This window comes from Styela clava, chromosome 13, assembly GCF_964204865.1.
Source record: "Styela clava chromosome 13, kaStyClav1.hap1.2, whole genome shotgun sequence".
Classification (NCBI taxonomy): domain Eukaryota; kingdom Metazoa; phylum Chordata; class Ascidiacea; order Stolidobranchia; family Styelidae; genus Styela; species Styela clava.
This window is the reverse complement of record NC_135262.1, coordinates 4,982,898-5,000,342: the sequence shown is the minus strand read 5'-3', so window position 1 is coordinate 5,000,342 and position 17,445 is coordinate 4,982,898. Positions and strand designations below refer to the sequence as shown.

At 36.7% G+C, this 17,445-nt stretch overlaps 1 protein-coding gene across 1 annotated transcript; it reads right to left on the bottom strand.

Annotated features, from left to right (window-relative positions):
• Window positions 1–722: 722 nt before the first annotated feature.
• LOC120332453 (aldo-keto reductase family 1 member B1-like) lies at window positions 723–2,784 on the bottom strand. The gene is made up of 2 exons (XM_078119202.1): window positions 2,684–2,784; window positions 723–2,561 (listed from the first exon to the last, which is right to left on the bottom strand). Exons 1-2 carry the CDS (start codon window positions 2,754–2,756, stop codon window positions 1,546–1,548), a joined length of 1,089 nt encoding a protein of 362 aa, XP_077975328.1. The 5' UTR covers window positions 2,757–2,784; the 3' UTR covers window positions 723–1,545.
• Window positions 2,785–17,445: the final 14,661 nt, after the last annotated feature.

Genomic DNA, 17,445 nt, shown 5'->3' with positions numbered 1-17,445 from the left:
ATCAATTGAAATTAAAAGCAGTGGCGTATCTACGTAAAATTGCAGCCATGGCATTCTGTCTACGGTCGCAGGGCCTCTCGCTATTTACCGACGGCCGTGTGCGGAACGGTTAATTCGCCTCACTTCGTTTGCTGAATATATTGTATTTTCTATGTTTGCGAAAGTTCCAGAAAATCTCTGGAAATGGTTGCTCTTGCTCAAAATTAGACACATGCAGCATTAGTTCGGTTAATTCTGTAAGATTTCAACAACATGGCGTCTCATATTACTATTGCAAAAGAATATCGGCGGAGCTCTCTTCCGTGCCCACTGATCTTTCCTGGTAGATCTCGAGTTGGGATGCACAATATCACGCATAAAGTCACCATGGGCATGAAATTTCGTGCGCAGCGTTACCTATGTTGCACCTTGCTGTATCAAGTATTCAACAGTTTCGAGCCAGTCTCATTCATGTGTTATAATTTTAAATACGACAGTTTACCATTCATATGGCTTTCCTCGATTATCGTTCGCTCATTTCGAAAAGTTGTATAGCCTACTTCTTATACATATATAATTTATACTAAATGAAAGAGTTAATGGCATATAATTTGTCCAAATTCAAGTCAATGCTTCCTTTTGTTTCCGGTAAGAAGAATACTTCTAGACATGGTACAACACAAGCAATTCTCAATCTCTGTAACCGTCACGGGACCGCTGATGTGGAGGATACACATTTCCACTTGCGCTTTTTACTATTTACCAATAAAAACACTTTGCATCGGCGCATGATCTCTTGTAAGATAAAGAACTATTTGGCGAGAGTAGAATAATCTTGCCTTGAAAAATTTGTATTCCAAGCCGAGCGATAATATTTAATAGGTATAAGAGTAATGAGAAGCAAACGAATCAAAATGTCGAAGCTGTTTCAGTTAGATAGTCCTGATACAACATTGTTTTTTTTTCTAGCGTAACATTGCCAACGATATGCTAACAGCATACGCTATGAAATGATAATTGCAAACAGTATCCGCGTTGTGGAATGATCAGCTAGTGCTAGTTGTTTCCGTGTCAGTGGGATTTGAATTGTTTCAAGTTCCGTATCAACCATTATTTACTATACCTTTTCTTCAGTCTTGGCGCAATGCGTTTTTGTTGGGTTCGTCTTGTTCTTATACCACAGACATTAACCGATTTTTATTTTATGCAGTTTACTCTATATTTATTGCAACGAATGCCTGAGACGGACGTATATTTCGTTGAATTAATCATAGATATAAAGATATGCTCGGGCATAAATACCTCCGGTTGAGCATATGGTTTTTAGCATTTATAAACATAGCTAATTATATTCGAAACTTGCACCAAAATTGACCGTCCTCAAACTTAACTAGATTTCGAATTTAAAAGAGTAAGAAAGAAGTTTGTTTATTAAGCTGTACAAAATCGGTAATATTGAAAGATCATCATAATGAAGCCTCGAATATTATGCAAGACTCTTAATGGCAGTTTTAGAAAATTCTCAACATTTAGAAAGGTGCATCTTGCACATTCATCCATTTGATTTTATTCACAATTGTTTTCGTTGAAAGGGTGGTGCTTATGACCATATAACCACTCGTTTTTCAACGCACGCCAATTCCGATCTTGCTTTCTTATGAGTGACATCTCATCCTCGTTCAGTTCAAAATCAAAAACGAGAAAATTACTTTGAATTCGGGATTGAGTCACACTTTTCGGGATAACAACCATGCCACGTTGAATTTGATACCGGAGTAAAACTTGAGCGGCTGTTTTGTTATGCTTTTCAGCAATCTCTTTGATAATGGCATCCTCGAGTGGCTTTGGATCATCTGGTTTCGCCCAAGGCCTATCGGCAGATCCGAGCGGGCTGTATGCCGTCACAACGATTGCATTCGATTGGCAGAATTTCAGCAAGTCGTCTTGTTGAAGATAGGCGTGGCTTTCATATTGATTGACTGCTGGTGGTATTGCACAACTCTGCAGAATTTCGGCAACTTGATGCTTGTTAAAATTTGAAACTCCGATTGCTTTTGTCAAACCCTCTTTTTGCAATTTTTCCATTTCTTCCCAAACATCCACGTAGTGGATTTCCTCGTCCATATAGGGTTTACCGTCTTTCGTCATTTCAAGGACATCTCCAGGATTGAAGTGAAAACCCATCGGCCAATGAATCAAATATAAATCAACGTATTCTAGTTTTAATGAACGAAGACTTCTTTCAATACAATCTCTCACTCGTCTGTGAAATGTAACGAATAATTTTGAGGTAATAAAAAGGTCTTCCCTTCGAATAACGCCTTCCTGGATTTTGCTCTGGATAGCCTCGCCAATTTCAGCCTCGTTTCTATAAACAATAGAACAGTCAATGTGTCGATATCCCGCATCAATAGCAGTTTCGACCGCTGCTTTAACTTCACCAGGCTTAGATTTCCAAGTTCCCAAGCCTATAGTGGGCATGGCAGCCCCTGTATTCAACTTGATAGTTTTGCAAGCCATTTTCACCAAACCTGTAAAGCAGTCAACCAGACAAACAACATCCAGGCCTGTCCACTCAAAATCTAGCGAATATAATAATATTTATATAAGTTTACTTATTAACTGATTGCACCATCGCTGAGAAACGTCGCGACTACTTTCGCATTACCACGTTTCTCTACATTTACCTAATTCTTTAAAATACCTTTAGCGAGATGTATGAGTTCACAGTGTACACAGAAGCGACCCACTTCGCATTGACCAGCAAATGAAATCATTAAAGATCTGCAAACTTGCAGCGAACCGCTGGACAACAAACAAATTTGTCTCGCCTTAGAATGCTTAGATGGTCGGGCTAGCTAAATCTGCTACAGGGTTCTCGCCTTGAATGATTGAGCAATGAACCGTAACTAGCCAAAATATTTTTACCCAATGCATGGATGAAATTCGGAAGCCACTCGATGCAAAGAGAGAACCTCTTCTATTTTGCAAAATGAACTCTTTAGCTTGATTATGTCGATAGTTTACGGGTTATGACGATAAAAGCGAGTCCCAATGACAGAAAAAAGCTCTATGTGACAAAAGCAAAACTGACAAAAGTTTATTAAAAGCCAGGGCGAACGTTTTGATCTACTGTCATGGCAGCAAGTGAGACCGGCAGATGTTTCAAATCCGATCAAGTCAAAGTGACCAGCATCTACCGTGGCCTGCCCAACGGCTTCGGTCTGATGAAACTATCTAAGTATAGTTACCGGAGTAAGGATATCCAACTCATAACTTATTCTCGCGGGTTGGTTAATGCAAAGATAGTAAGATAATAAACAGCAGCTAACACTTGTTATCAAAATTTGATTTTCCCAGAGCTGAAGTCGAAGTCGAAATTTTTTACAACCCAGAAACGGAGTCAAAATGTTTTTCTATCCACAGTCAATTGTAATTTCCCCGACTGCACAGACATGCTCCATAGTACCATAGCAATTCGGTGCTTTTTGTGATACTGTTCATAGTATATAAAAAAAATTGCGTAATTTCGTAGCATTTTTGCAAACAATTCAAGCCCCCAACTTTTTCAGTTGATAGATTCATTTCAACAAAATCACCATTAAAGTTACTTTACGAGCCTTGTGAGAATATGTACACGGTTACCTTGCAGCCCAACATCCTTATGATTCTTGATCGCAATATTTTATAATAAAACATAGAACAACAATTAAAGTTGTATGCGTTGTGAAACGGATTGAAGAGTTGAAAAAATCAGGAAGCAAGGAATATATCAAAAAATTGAACTCATGGTTTAAACCAGGGGTGTGCAAAGTGCGGCCCGCGGGCCAAATGCGGCCCACAATGGAAAATTGTGCGGCCCGCGGAGAAGTGCCAATTTTGAATGGTGCGCGGCCATCTAAACTAGTTTTGAAATTTAGTTGGATCTGGTTTCCTTTGCGTTGCAAATCTTATATCCGAGTTCAATTTATTATCTATGCCTATGACTTACAGCGTCCCAACAGCGAGGCGAACAACGCGATTCAAAAAGCTGTCCCTTGCTGAGCAGTAAACAATTTAAGGAAAATGCGGAGAATACGCTAAGGAATTTGTAAGAACGGGCAATTGAAGATTAGGCTACTGGAAAGCAGTTTAAAAAAATTTAATATTATATAGATACAAAAGCTAAATGAGTTTTGGTTCCAGCCTATCAATTGATTTGGTCTAAATCTAATCTAGAATAAGATTTCACAGAAAATTATTTGGAAATGAATCTTACCGAAAACACCAAGATAACTTTCCACATGTTAAAAAAGTCATGGCCTCAAATATGGCACTTTCCGGTAACATATTTATTTCTAAAATGAGCTATTTTGTGCCTGCAACTAATAGAAAGCCTATGTTAAATGACGGTGCGGCCCGCGGTTTCACTCGGTTATTGATATTTGGCCCGCCCACGAAAAAGGTTGCACACCCCTGGTTTAAACCAAGGGTGGTGTGCAACCTGCGGCCCACACGGAAAAATTGTGCAGCCCGCGGAGAAATTTTGGATAGTGTGCGGCACGCAAAACATGTTTTTAATTTAATCTGAGTTTTTAATTTAGAGTGCGAGTCATTCCAATTCCGCCCGCGGTTTCACCCAGTTATTTGTATCTGGCCCTCCTGTATTGATGATTGCACACCCCTGGTTTAAACAAGTGAATCGATTAACCAGAAATATACCTACACTCATACTCTATAAAATTTACATCGGTCATGCTTTACACAGAGAACAAATTTTGTAAAGTAATTTATTTCAGTCAGGCGGAAAATTGAAAAACAATTTTAAAAGTTTTTGAAATAGCATTGCTAACGCTGAATGTTTTGGACAACTATAGCATAGGAGCAACTCAAATCAAAAGTTAAATGATCTATTTTCAGATTGCTTACCCTTGTGAATTCAGTTGTATCGACGTTACAACAGTTCGAGTGGCTGTCTGCTTGAACTCTTCAATTCCATTAAAACTGCTCAAAAGGGATTACATTAAGAACATGGAATACAAGTTCACAACAGATCTCATTGTTCAGCAATTTCACACACAAAAGTTGGGCTGTACATGCCAAAATGAACAAAAAGTCATAGGTTTCTGAATCAAGATATCGTTACACAAGTTTTATAAGCATGAAGGTGTCGCTGCTCGATAACCAGCTTTGGTTCCCCGCGACTTCCCTCCCAAGTAAAACTGTAAATTATCATTTTCTCGTAATTTGTGCTCGAATGATATTTTTTGATATTGGTTGGAAAAAATAAACTTGATATAAAAGCAGCGGTAGAGCAGCGTTTCCCAACCTTTCTTGGTCGCGGACTGTTTTCTCACTGGCGAAAACCTTTGCGGACTCAAGGAGCGTTTATTGCAACCGTACTCTGTGTGAAGAAGCAATAAAACCGAACACAACATTAAAATTTCAAAATCGGAAATTCGCGCAATTACGCGTTCGTTAAAAGAGCCGACTTTTTTAGTGTATAATAGCCGTTTCTGTCGCACAATATTCAGTCCATGACAACGACGAGAAATTAAAATGTCTTTCTATTTTTATTTATCGTGTTCATGGTAACTCGCGGTTGCGTCGACCCACGACAAGATGAAAGCATTACTTCTTTAAAATGCCACGGCAATCTGCGAACATAATAATGTGAGAATATATTACCCGATTATATTTAGTTTTGATACATATTTTTCGCGATCTTGCGAATTTGTGATCGTCGTTAGAAAAATCCTACTTTCTGCTGTAAAGTTCCAGAAAGGACAACTTGATTTAGCACTTATTAAAAATATATTTAAAGTTTATGAGTAAATCAAAAATACATATTCATCGCCTTGCTTTACTATTAAGTTAATTGTGATGATTTTAATCTGAAATATGTTGACGAAATAAGGGCAATACTACTCAGAAGCTATCAATATATATGGTAAGTGCCCGATTATATTTTGTTTTGATTCGTATTTTTGTAAATTCGGCAAATCTGAGCTGTTCGTACAACACTTACGGCGCTCTAGTACTGTACGTACCAATGTGGAATGCCCTGGTACGCATACTACGGTGACACCCGAAATTTTGCGATTTGCAATGTCCAAAAAAGCGTTTTTAATCGGTCACGGACAATCATAAAACAAAACTTATGGTGTTATCCGTTTTATTTTTAGTATTTTGTATTGCCGCTTTTGAATTTAGAAAATTTGGGTGGCCACCAGTGACACCTACCAAAACAAAAATTATTCCTTGTTATTCGAATTCGCGTACTCTATCGAAGTGTGGGCAGACTCGTGTTTTCGTCGGAAGGTGTTTTCGTCACATGTTACCAAATTTTCGAATAGTAAATTGTTATTCTAATAGTTGAATATTCGAATATATGCCCAGTCCTACTCATTAACCAGTAATTATTTACTCGAATAATGTTATGTAAATAAACTTGTTTTTTAGGTTTTAGGTAAATTCTAACGTAAATCGTAACTTGGCTGATAGTTAAGTTTCGTAAAAACGTTTGCAGCCCGCAGTGAATTTCTGGCTCGTTGCGGGCTCATTCAAACGCTTCGCGGACTCATTTGAGACCGCGGACTCGGATTGGGAAACGCTGAGGTAAAGCGATGCACAGAACTTATGTTCTTGGCAACAGCAAAGTTAATGGTAGTAGTGAAGTTACGCATTGTCAGATACAGCTGGGTGGCGACATAGAGTAGAATATTCTGATATGCAATATAGAGAAAAATCACCCTCGTATCTTTAGTAATAGAATGGAGAAGAGTACACTACTCATCATTTTCTCGTCAAAAATATTAAAATGTATTAGATGTGTTTGTAAAAAACACAAATAATAAATGCTATTATACAGGAGACGTTTATACAAATTTTCTTTTCCCGGCATTGTCTCTCTTTTTAAACACGGTGTAAATATCCTTTTTACCAATCTTTAGTAAACCCTGGATCTCTTATTGGAAACTACATGAAATTGCTTTTGAATTTGTAGTGTTTTGAAATGGATGATGCAATACTGTATTATAGAACTATTTAGTGCATATTTTGAGATTGCTTCAGACTAAAGCATTGAAATTTATCCTATTTATTTTGAAATTCCTCAAGGCGGGATCCTCGGAGCTACATTATTTCTGATATTCATCAACAACGTATAGTTATTTTAATTTATTCATACACGCTAATGACAAATTTTACACAAGTACAGCGGCATAAAATCTAATATAAAGTAGTTTAATATGTAATAATTGGGAAATCTGACTGTACTCAGACGAAACGTAAATGTATTATTTGTGCTAGTGGGGATCACTCAGAACAGCTTATCAACCTCACTAAATGTCTCTGGATTGACTTGGTTTTCTTATTGTTTCACGGTTGTTCTCAACATACGAAAACACATTTCATGTAATTAGTAATAGTATCTCGGTTGTTGATAAATCATCAGTTGAAGTTGTTTTGTTTATCGCAATAACAAATATCTATTCTTTTAAACACATACCAGCTCTGTACAAACCATTGAAAACGGTATTACTGCACAAACCTTTGAAAACGCTATTACACCGCGTACCTGCTGATACACCCAAGCATTGGGTTCCGCTTCAGATCTGGACTTATTTGGTCGACTCAAAACAAGGTATAATAAATATGCTTTGTTCAAACTAGCTTCCCGATTACAAGTTCTTTCATATCAGCTCGATTTGGCCTGTTTCATATATATTGCGTTTGGATCTGTTTGTCTGCGCTTTCCACTCCGTTCGTACAAAAGTCGATTTCCTAACAGGCCAGGTGGGGGTGCTTTGAGTCCTTTACTAACCGGATAGCAGTGAAACCATCTGTTGCCCTTAGGACTCTCGGGATCATATACAACGTGGCCTTATTATTACTATATATATTGAAATCACTGTTCATGTATTATTTTTTGGCAATCCAAAAAATACGAAAGGTAATTGCCGTGGATATTCGGCAAGTTGAATGTCCATAAAGTCCCTTTACAGTTTCAATTTTGTTATGAAGTCAGTTCTCAAAATATCGTAACCAGGTTTGTCGTTTTTTAATCAGTAATTAAGTATTTTCACTCCATTTAATACATCTGTGACGGCCAAAACAATATATGGTATCGATAAATTTCCTTCCCAGTATTAAAAATTTTAAGACTTCGTGGATAACCTATATTACAAGCGTATGCTTACGAACGAGATGAAGATATGATCATTTGGACCTCTCGAAGTATGCGCACCAAGATGGCGCACAGCCTGAACTCAGGTTGTGTACCAGGTTAAGGTTCAGGTTATGCGACATCTTGGTGCGCATACTTCAGGAGGTCCAAATGATCATATCTTTATCTCGTTCGTAAGCATGCGCTTGTAATATAGGGTTAGGGTTAGTACCGAGTACCGATCATTTTTTATGTCAAATGTATTTAATGTAGAAGCATTATGAGGACATATTATCAGAAACGAAATAATGTAATATCATATAAAATAATGTTCCCAAGTGTTCAGAAAAACATCCTGACAATTTTCAAAATAAAAAATTGTTCATTATTTAGTTAGGGTTCGGGATGGTATGAAATTCCAGCGCAATCTTTTAAGCTCTAACTGCATGATAACTTTTTCTTTTTTAAATTTATTCTGGGCGCTGGCGGGAGCTTTCCTCAAAAGATCCGAGGATTTCACAACAATTCACTTAGGCCTACACCACTGCGTTGCCACATTTTTCCTTCAACATAAGAATAATGACATTCAAAAAGCGTGTGATCAATTCAATACAGCTGGTACATTTGTGCCATTTCCCGTATAAGAGGTGTGTCGTGGGAGCGTTAATGACTCATTTCCCGCTTTTTTACACCGCCATTCATATCCGTTACCAACCGTCCATTTTGTCGTGAGATGTATTACAATAATTGTTTTGTCCTGATCGAACGTGCACGATAGAAAAAATCTTTTTTAGATGTTTGGCCCTTAGTTGACAAGAATTGTATGTTGCTTGTTAACTTCCAATTGAGTCATTCATAAATTACGCTGGCATGGGTAATGGAAGTTTTTAATAGTAATGAGAATAAAATTCCTTGGTATGAAACCTTTCCCCATCAAAATCCGTGGGAAGTGTATTTTAAAAATAGGGATATTCTTCATAGAAATGAACATGTCAATTTGGAACCAAAAAAATGATTTATATGCAATATTTAAATAGGCTGAAAAATTCATCAAAAAGATTCCCACCATATTGGTGCGCGTGAGAAGTAGCTTTGAAGCGCCTTTTCACGCGACAAGGGAGTGATACTCGAACTTCATTATATGAGATAATACATTCGAAAAATAACTCATTTTTGAAATATTTCAGTGGCAATTAAAGTCATGACTAATGCTGCTACTTTACGCCAAGCAGAAACCGAGTTCGAGACTAAGACTCGATTCAATGTTGGCTATTGAATCGTGAGTTGAGTGCATTCCATTATTTATTAATAATATTAGGCCACAATAAAAACTTTGCGTAACTTGGATAATGTTTTCTAAAAAATAATTTAGGGAAATTTGATTATTTTTTCTACAGAAATGTTCCCTAAATTTTATTACGGTTTCTGAAATAAAATTCCGCTTGACGACCAAGACTTCGTTATGATGTTTATAAATCTTAGTGCTTTCCAACCTTTCTGGCAGAGCAGAACTTCAAAGAAAATTCCGGACTCTCGCGAAATGCCTGTAAAATAGCTCAATTGGTTTCTATTGTCTGCATTGTATAACTATAAACTGTATATATAAAGCAAACCCAATTTGAAGTGTGCCAAGTTTAATAATAGTGACAAACCTCATCTAGAAAGCCTATTTGATTATATTTAAACAACATACATATGTTAATATAGTCATTTAAATGGAAACTTGCAAACCCTTTGGACTGCACTGACAAAACCCTGGGGCAGGACTACCCAACTGGCGGACCGCGGTCTGAATCCGGACTTTTTGAGTATTCGATTCGGACCGCAGCTAATTTTTTATTTTGGATTATTGGTCCCACTTTGGATATGTGAATGTTTATTTTTATTAAATGACTTTTTTATAGTTTTAACGTTTTTTTATAATTTGCACCTAACTATTTATGAAAAGAACTGTAACGCCATAATAAACAATGCGAATAGCGTTTTCTTTAATAGCAAATAATCATTAGCAGGCCGAGGACGTTGAAATATAATTTCTGGAAAAACCAGACCCCAGTAATTTTGATGTTTTGTATAAGGATCTTTGGTAAAAAATATTAGTCGTCTGCTACCAAATGATGTTAGCTAACAATTTTCCGGTAAATCAGACTTTATAAGTCTCAAAATGAAAGTGCTTCGTTTGCTGTTTCGTGTTAAATATTGATAATATGCGCCGTTGCCCTAAATATTTTATTGTGATTTTTAGGATTGAAAAAATTTCTATGACTATATTTAGCCACTCTTTTAGGTTTCACGATAGCACGAACTGCGATGCCACCAATCTTGTATGACTGAGGACAAAAACTTCATTCGATATGAGGCCATTCTCGTACCTCGGTGAGTTATGTATTATACTTGGGTCAAAAAGATTCCAAGATTCCACATGAAAATAGTTCTAGTATCCGTCAGAAATAAAATAAATCCCATCCAACATATATTTGTGGGCTTTGCAATGGAACGTCATATAACCATACGTTTGAATCATTCTGATCTTGTATAATTGAGTCGAAAAGTGGACAAATATACTCATATACCTTGGTATATGGAACAACTGGTGTGAACCGGTGTTCAAGTTACAACCGTATTGAATTTCATATCACACAAAATCAATTTACTTCCGCGTGGCGTGGTAGAGGTGTGTCCGATATACAACAGCACACCGGATATCGACCCACAACAGTTTGAGGTGTGCTCTGGGCGGATAAAATCCGAGCAACTAAATTATTGTTGGAGGACATAAGTGAAAGACCTCTACTTGACACCAATTGGCTAAGGTCTCGGAGGAGGGCTGTTAAGGCGTATTACGTACGATACTCGAGAGTAATCATCTAAAATGAAGATGTTTACATCACTAAAACCTTGTAAATGTTTTCTTGTACAAAGAGTTCATCTGATCCCATCTACAGATATAGAAAATTATTTACATATTGTGCTTTAAATTATCATTTTCATAAAATATTTTCAAAATATAATGATTTTCTTATAAGTATATTGATTTGCGCGCATGAGTTTTTTCACAAGATGAGTAAACGGCTTGTGCATCCGGCACAGCTTCCGCTGAAAAACATGCTCTGTCAACTCGCATAAAGCCACCATATGCAAAGTGCTTTCATCGAAATAAAGTTGTAGCGCCATACAAACATTCAAGTCAAAATAGGTAATGGCGAAGACTATTCGGGATATAACCAAGTGTGTTTCCGTAGATAGAGTAAACAACGTTACCTCAGGATAGTAGGTTGAATAAAGCTGTGAATAACAGCTTTTTAAATTATAGCTATCAGTTGGAGTTACGTAAGACTAACTGGCTTTCCTCGTTCTATGCCTTTGTGGAAGTGGATCCGTATGCGTGTAACGCAAGGATGCTGTGGCAGGAATAAAGATGACTATACTATTGGATTCAAGAGTCTTGCTATACACACTAACACAAATATATTTCTACAGCAAGACTCTTGAATCAAATAGTTTTTGAAATATATTCCGGTTTTTAACGCACGTTGGATACGTGAATCGATATATGTACTCGAAACATAAACATAAAAAGTTCGGACCTCCTGAAGTATGCGCACCAAGATGGCGCACAACCTAAACTCAGGTTGTGTACCAGGTTAGGGTTCCGGTGTTGCGACATCTTGGTGCGCATACTTCAGAAGTACCAAAAATTCACTATATCATACTGATATACTTAGAAATATCGAATATTATCGACCTTCTTCAATAAGGGTGATGATGCGGAACTTGGCGACGTTCTGCGATACTTGGCTGATCTTAAAATAACTCTGGAATGTCGAAGAGAAAACTTCTCCAGGCCATTTGGTGATTCATAGTGACGTAGTCGCGTTTAAGAAAAACATAAACAAACAATATTGGAAATACTTAAGAATACGTGGCATCTCTCACGCGGTTAGAAAAGTACAGAACAGCTCCACCGCAGTAATTTGGACTCTTTGGGGGTAGCAGTGATATTTAACAGGAGATTTAGCGACAGAAAGTTGAGGTTTTACGAGCTAGTTGGTAAAAACTAAATCAAATTCATCTGCTATTCTAGTTATATTTTCAGGCCAACGTCGATATAAATTTGGACTTATACAAGACTATACTGTTTAAGTCAAAAGGAGCTTTTAAGATATAATATTGAATTGACGTATAGCTATTTAGCAAATAACTAGGACAATTGAACCCGATTTTTTATTTATTTAAATCTCATCTAACAAAGCACCCCTTACTAGCATAGAAATATTTAGTCATGCTGACACCACGCCCGGAGTCTTGTGATGTATAGTTTACCAGAACGTTAAGTGCGAACGAAACCCTTTTGTGTGGCAATAAAGCGTCAAATGGGAGAAAAATTTATGGCTGAGTTTTGTTTCCTTATATTCGCTTAGCAGCAAGCCTTCCGTATCGTTTCAGGCTTTATGCGTTTAGCCTTAACGTACTAAAAATTAGACAATGGGCTACTATGCTAGAGTACATCCGTTCACAGCGTATAAATTATTCAGTCAGCTCGGCGTCTGATGAAGGGCTGACGTAAGAATTTTCAAACAGAGTTTGTACTTTAAGCCTCGGGGGGTGGTTGAATGGGCGTTTCCTTGAACAAAAGCTAAATTAAGATAGAAGGAGGATTAGAACAGACTATGGATACGATCAAATATATCGGAAAACCATATTATCTTGTATTTTCAAAATCAGAATCAGAGTCCTACAAGATACTTGCCCTTTAAGAAACGTATAATTATATATATTGCGCACTTGAAGCCGATCCCAAGAAGTCAGTTGAAGTTTGAAGATTAAAAAGTTGAATCCTAATTTAGAATCTATAATTTCGTGTGTTGCTGACGTTTGAAAGTCGTGGGAAATATTCAGAAATTTATAATTTTAGATTCGGATTATTGTAAGTGAAATATTGCAAGTTGGGATCGGTTATAATTTCTGAATAAATACCTTGCCAACCTCAGCCTTGAATTTAGTAGCATGTATTGACCAGCAGCCAAACAGTCACAGCAAGCTGATACTACGGTCTGCAAAGGTAGGATACATTCGCACAATCTGATCCACTTAAAATATTTTTCAATCAACCAGGTCATGTATGAACAGGCTTATGACGAACTTGTTCCGACCCCAAGTGGCGTCGCTATTTCTACTACAACGTTGCTACGCATGTCGTATGAACGCTCAATTTCCATTCACACAGTATAATTTGATCTTCTCTCAATGATTTTGGAACAATCGACAGGAAATGAACTCGCCAAAATGGCGGGAACGATTGGGACCACGTGGTTTTGATTCAGTAAAGTTTTCACGACTTTGGAATTAAGCCAGATCTACAAAGTGCCGCCAGGCTTTAAGTTTCTTAATTAAAAATCTTGCGTTGCAATAAAATTAGGCAAATGAATGAGTAATGTAAATTGACAAAGTAATTTAATATAAACCAAGATCTAGAACATAGCAATAGATAACATGCTGCTGTAGTGTGTTTGTACTCGTCTTGAAGTTAGTCAATATAGAATAGTGGAAACTCAGAATCGACATTATCCAGACTCTTTGATGACTCTATCAGACAGATGCTATTGCCAAGTATTGGCCAGTGATGTCACATAGCTCATATATGGATCATTATCGTCAGAGAGGAATTTATGTATTCAGTCTATCGTAAATGGCTACTCCTTAAACTTATATCTAAGATACTGGAATGTAAAACAAACTCCACAGTACATTACAAAAAAAAATACTGAGCGAAGATGTTGAAGAAACTTGACAACGTCTGGATATAATGAATGTGATGATTGATTCTATTGACGAGCAAAGTTATACATGTTTTTTCACGCAAATAGTTAATTCTTCTTCCCTGCTAAAATAATATCCGGGTCAACCAGCCGATGACGCTTTTAGAATCGAATCGGTGTTGTTGGAAATGTAAATTTGGCAAAAACTAGAACTAGTCTGATATTCCTGGTGGTTTCCTATGCAATGCTATTATTAGTTCAAATTGATGGGAAAACTTCAGTAAATCGTACACACTTTCCAGCAACGTGAAAAATTGTTTTCGTATTTCCCTTATTTTTTATAGTAGTTTGCTAATACGTGTCAAGCCGGCCCGCATACGACGAAACATGTAATATGATACGGAACGCTCATGCGCTTCTTCCTCTCGAATAATTCTTTTTAAAGTATCAAATACCACGCCACCACACTACGGTTTATGAATCAGCAACAAAGAATGATTGCGGGACAAAACGTTGTATTCACCAGCTAACGAATCTATGAGTTTGTTTGTGTTTTTAACATTTACACTCTCCTTCTATTGCGGGCTGAAATGATAGTTACCATCGCTCATGGCAACATTTGTTAAGCCGGCCGGTAATATTGCACACAACAAACCAACCGGTTAGTTCATTTCACCACTGAGTCTCTCGATATATGATAATAAATGCCAAAGAATATTTTGTCTTGAAATCCCGGTTCCAAATTTGAATATTAATACCACAATTTGGGAGATTCGAATCTATATTTCCCTATCAAATGACATATTTCAAAGAAACGACGCAAATCTATGAGTGGGATCGGATCGTCCATGAAGCAAATGACTAATTTCCTCTCTCCGTCAGGAATATTTCAGTTTATATACCGCAGACTATCGCTTGTAGGTTGTAGTATATTTCGTCTTTTCAAAGATATAAAAAAAATTTTCATTTATATTTGTTACATTGAGCTCTAAACTCTCATATTCCTAAGCATGGGCACGTGTTTAATCTTGTATAAACGAAATTTATCACTGGTTCGAATCCTATATTTATATAATTGAGGGTTTCTACCACCGACACGGTAGTACAAACGAGAATTTCCGGTTCTAATATATTATTTACATGACAACATTCCTCAGTGGTCTGGATTTAAATAAACGGTAAAAGATCATCCGTTTGACGTCTTGCCCTAGGACATGTTAACATGTTTCAGTTTAATCAGAGTTCGTTCTAAGTCAAACACGGAGAAAGTAAATAAAGAAAATGTAGAATTTGACAAAGTCTAATATTGATGAATATGAGTTTGCAGATTTTAAGTGGTGTGAATGAATTTATTATACCGTGTGTTATAGTGTATGTGTAATATGAATGTATATGACGCTCTTGGCAATTTAATTAGGACTCCTGCGCCAGACAATTTAAAACCAACTTCAAAATTGCGTTTAGTACTCTTATGGGGGACTTAAAAATCAAGTAGTGAAGAAAAATATGAGGGATGCTAATGATAAAGTAATTATTTAGTAATCCATCACCATTACAAATGTTATACTTGAAACTCGTTTGAAAGAAATGGCTATTGAGTAAGCTGAGTGAAAATACTGTTTTCTATCGAACGAATAATTTAGCCAAAATTTAGACAAATTCAAATTTCGTTGTTGAACCGATAATTTTGAAATTTGTGTCGATATTGAGCTTCATAGTTTCATCGCAATAGACATTAAATATTCGAAATTGAATGACGAAACCAAGATGTCTCACTAAAAATAAGTCGACGTGTATTTTGTTTGAGCTTCGCCGATTTTCTGATGCAACACTACATAAGGGTAGTAGTGTATTCATTGTTTGTTAGTGATGTAAAACAGTTAGTTATTCATTGTTTAAAATTCCTTGGTGGGACTTTTGTCAATATCCCTAATTCAATAAAATCAATAGTATTGATATATTTCCACGTACGGATGGTGGAAAATTACCATACTCTATGTCCAATTTGAGCATGGTAATCCTATAGAGAATAAATCTACAACACATGGTAACCATTCAGTAGTTAAAATATCATTTCCTAAAACAATTACCGGGCAGGATCAGAAATATAATAAAGGTTTCGCGAAGTCGTGTTTCTGGGTAACATGCTACTAGTGTGAGGTAACAATTTGTAGTATTTAATTACGTATTGCGGAGTACGCTGGATCATCCTAATTTGAAAGAGGTGCCAATATAATTAAGCTTGCCAAGCCCATCGAACGCCCCTATAGCTCCAACCAGAATACGCCCAAAACCGTTGAAGGAAGATTAATATTCGAACCGCGCCCCCGACATCCCATCCAACTGCAGCGAAGGGCGGTTTGGCCTCAGGTCATATGGAATTGATATGTGTATATTGTAAACATGTATATAAATATCCAGTACGAAGAATTCTTAGTGTCAAATTGGTGCAACGTTGAGAAGTGTGAATTAGAATTCCATTGGATTAGGTATTCGCTACTGTAAGTGTTTTTAAAAGTGTCGCTGTTAGCGCCTATTACGAGAAAATTGTGAATAATTACAAGACCGTATAGCCGTCGGAATGATGTTAACTGGTAGTTGTGGTCCTCATCTACTCCTTGATTAAAAGAGAAATTGCTAACGAAAGTATTTCATCTATGCGTCAAGGATAAAGAGACGAGAAAAAAAGTAAAGAGAGTTAACTTTTGATAGATACATGAGGTTTGATAATAATGCGCTCAAACCGGACTTGTGGAATTACTTAATAATATGCTAGTGTTTGTGACCCAAATTTTCGATTTTAAATGTGAAGTAGATTGATATTCATTCAATTTTAAATAATTAATAAACTAATATTTTTCTGGATTTCTTCTATGTACTTTGGGATAACTTTGAATTACATCTTATGCATCATGCTCTTAGGCCAAACTGAGTAATGAATTTACAATTGCAGTATCATGAGGAAATTATAATTCCCTTTTTTCAATTGGGTAGATTAAATTATTTTTTCTTATATTTTTTTAACCTCTTCTACTCTTCATCCAGAGTTAACTTTTATTACATCTTGCAACAACTTTTGGTAGACATGTGCTCAGACTCAGACCAGACTAATGAATTTACCTATTAATATGATAGTATTGGTAAACGCAAATTTTCATTTCAAAATTATTTTCATGAATAGCCTGAGAACTGCTTTTTCTGGTTCATATAATCTATCCTGGGTACTGTATGCATTATGGTATCCGCCTGTCAGTTTCGGTTTCGACTGTAGTAGCAAAGTCAAAACAATGCGTCATTCAAGACAAACAAGTTTTTCAGGAAATGCCGTCGTGTGTGGAATCGTTCAAGCCAAAGAGATCAAAATCCCGATTTAGCCCAACATATCGAGCTCGCATAGCCGGATAATACGAGGTGTAAAACTCGCAATTCAAATTTTCGTTCCAAAACGGCCCAATTTTTTAATTGACCAGACTGCAGACAATTTTACCGGCAAATGTTCGTGCATGTTCATTTCCCTTTAACTTCGGTTTTCCTGTTTGTAATATTGATCTTACTCAGGTT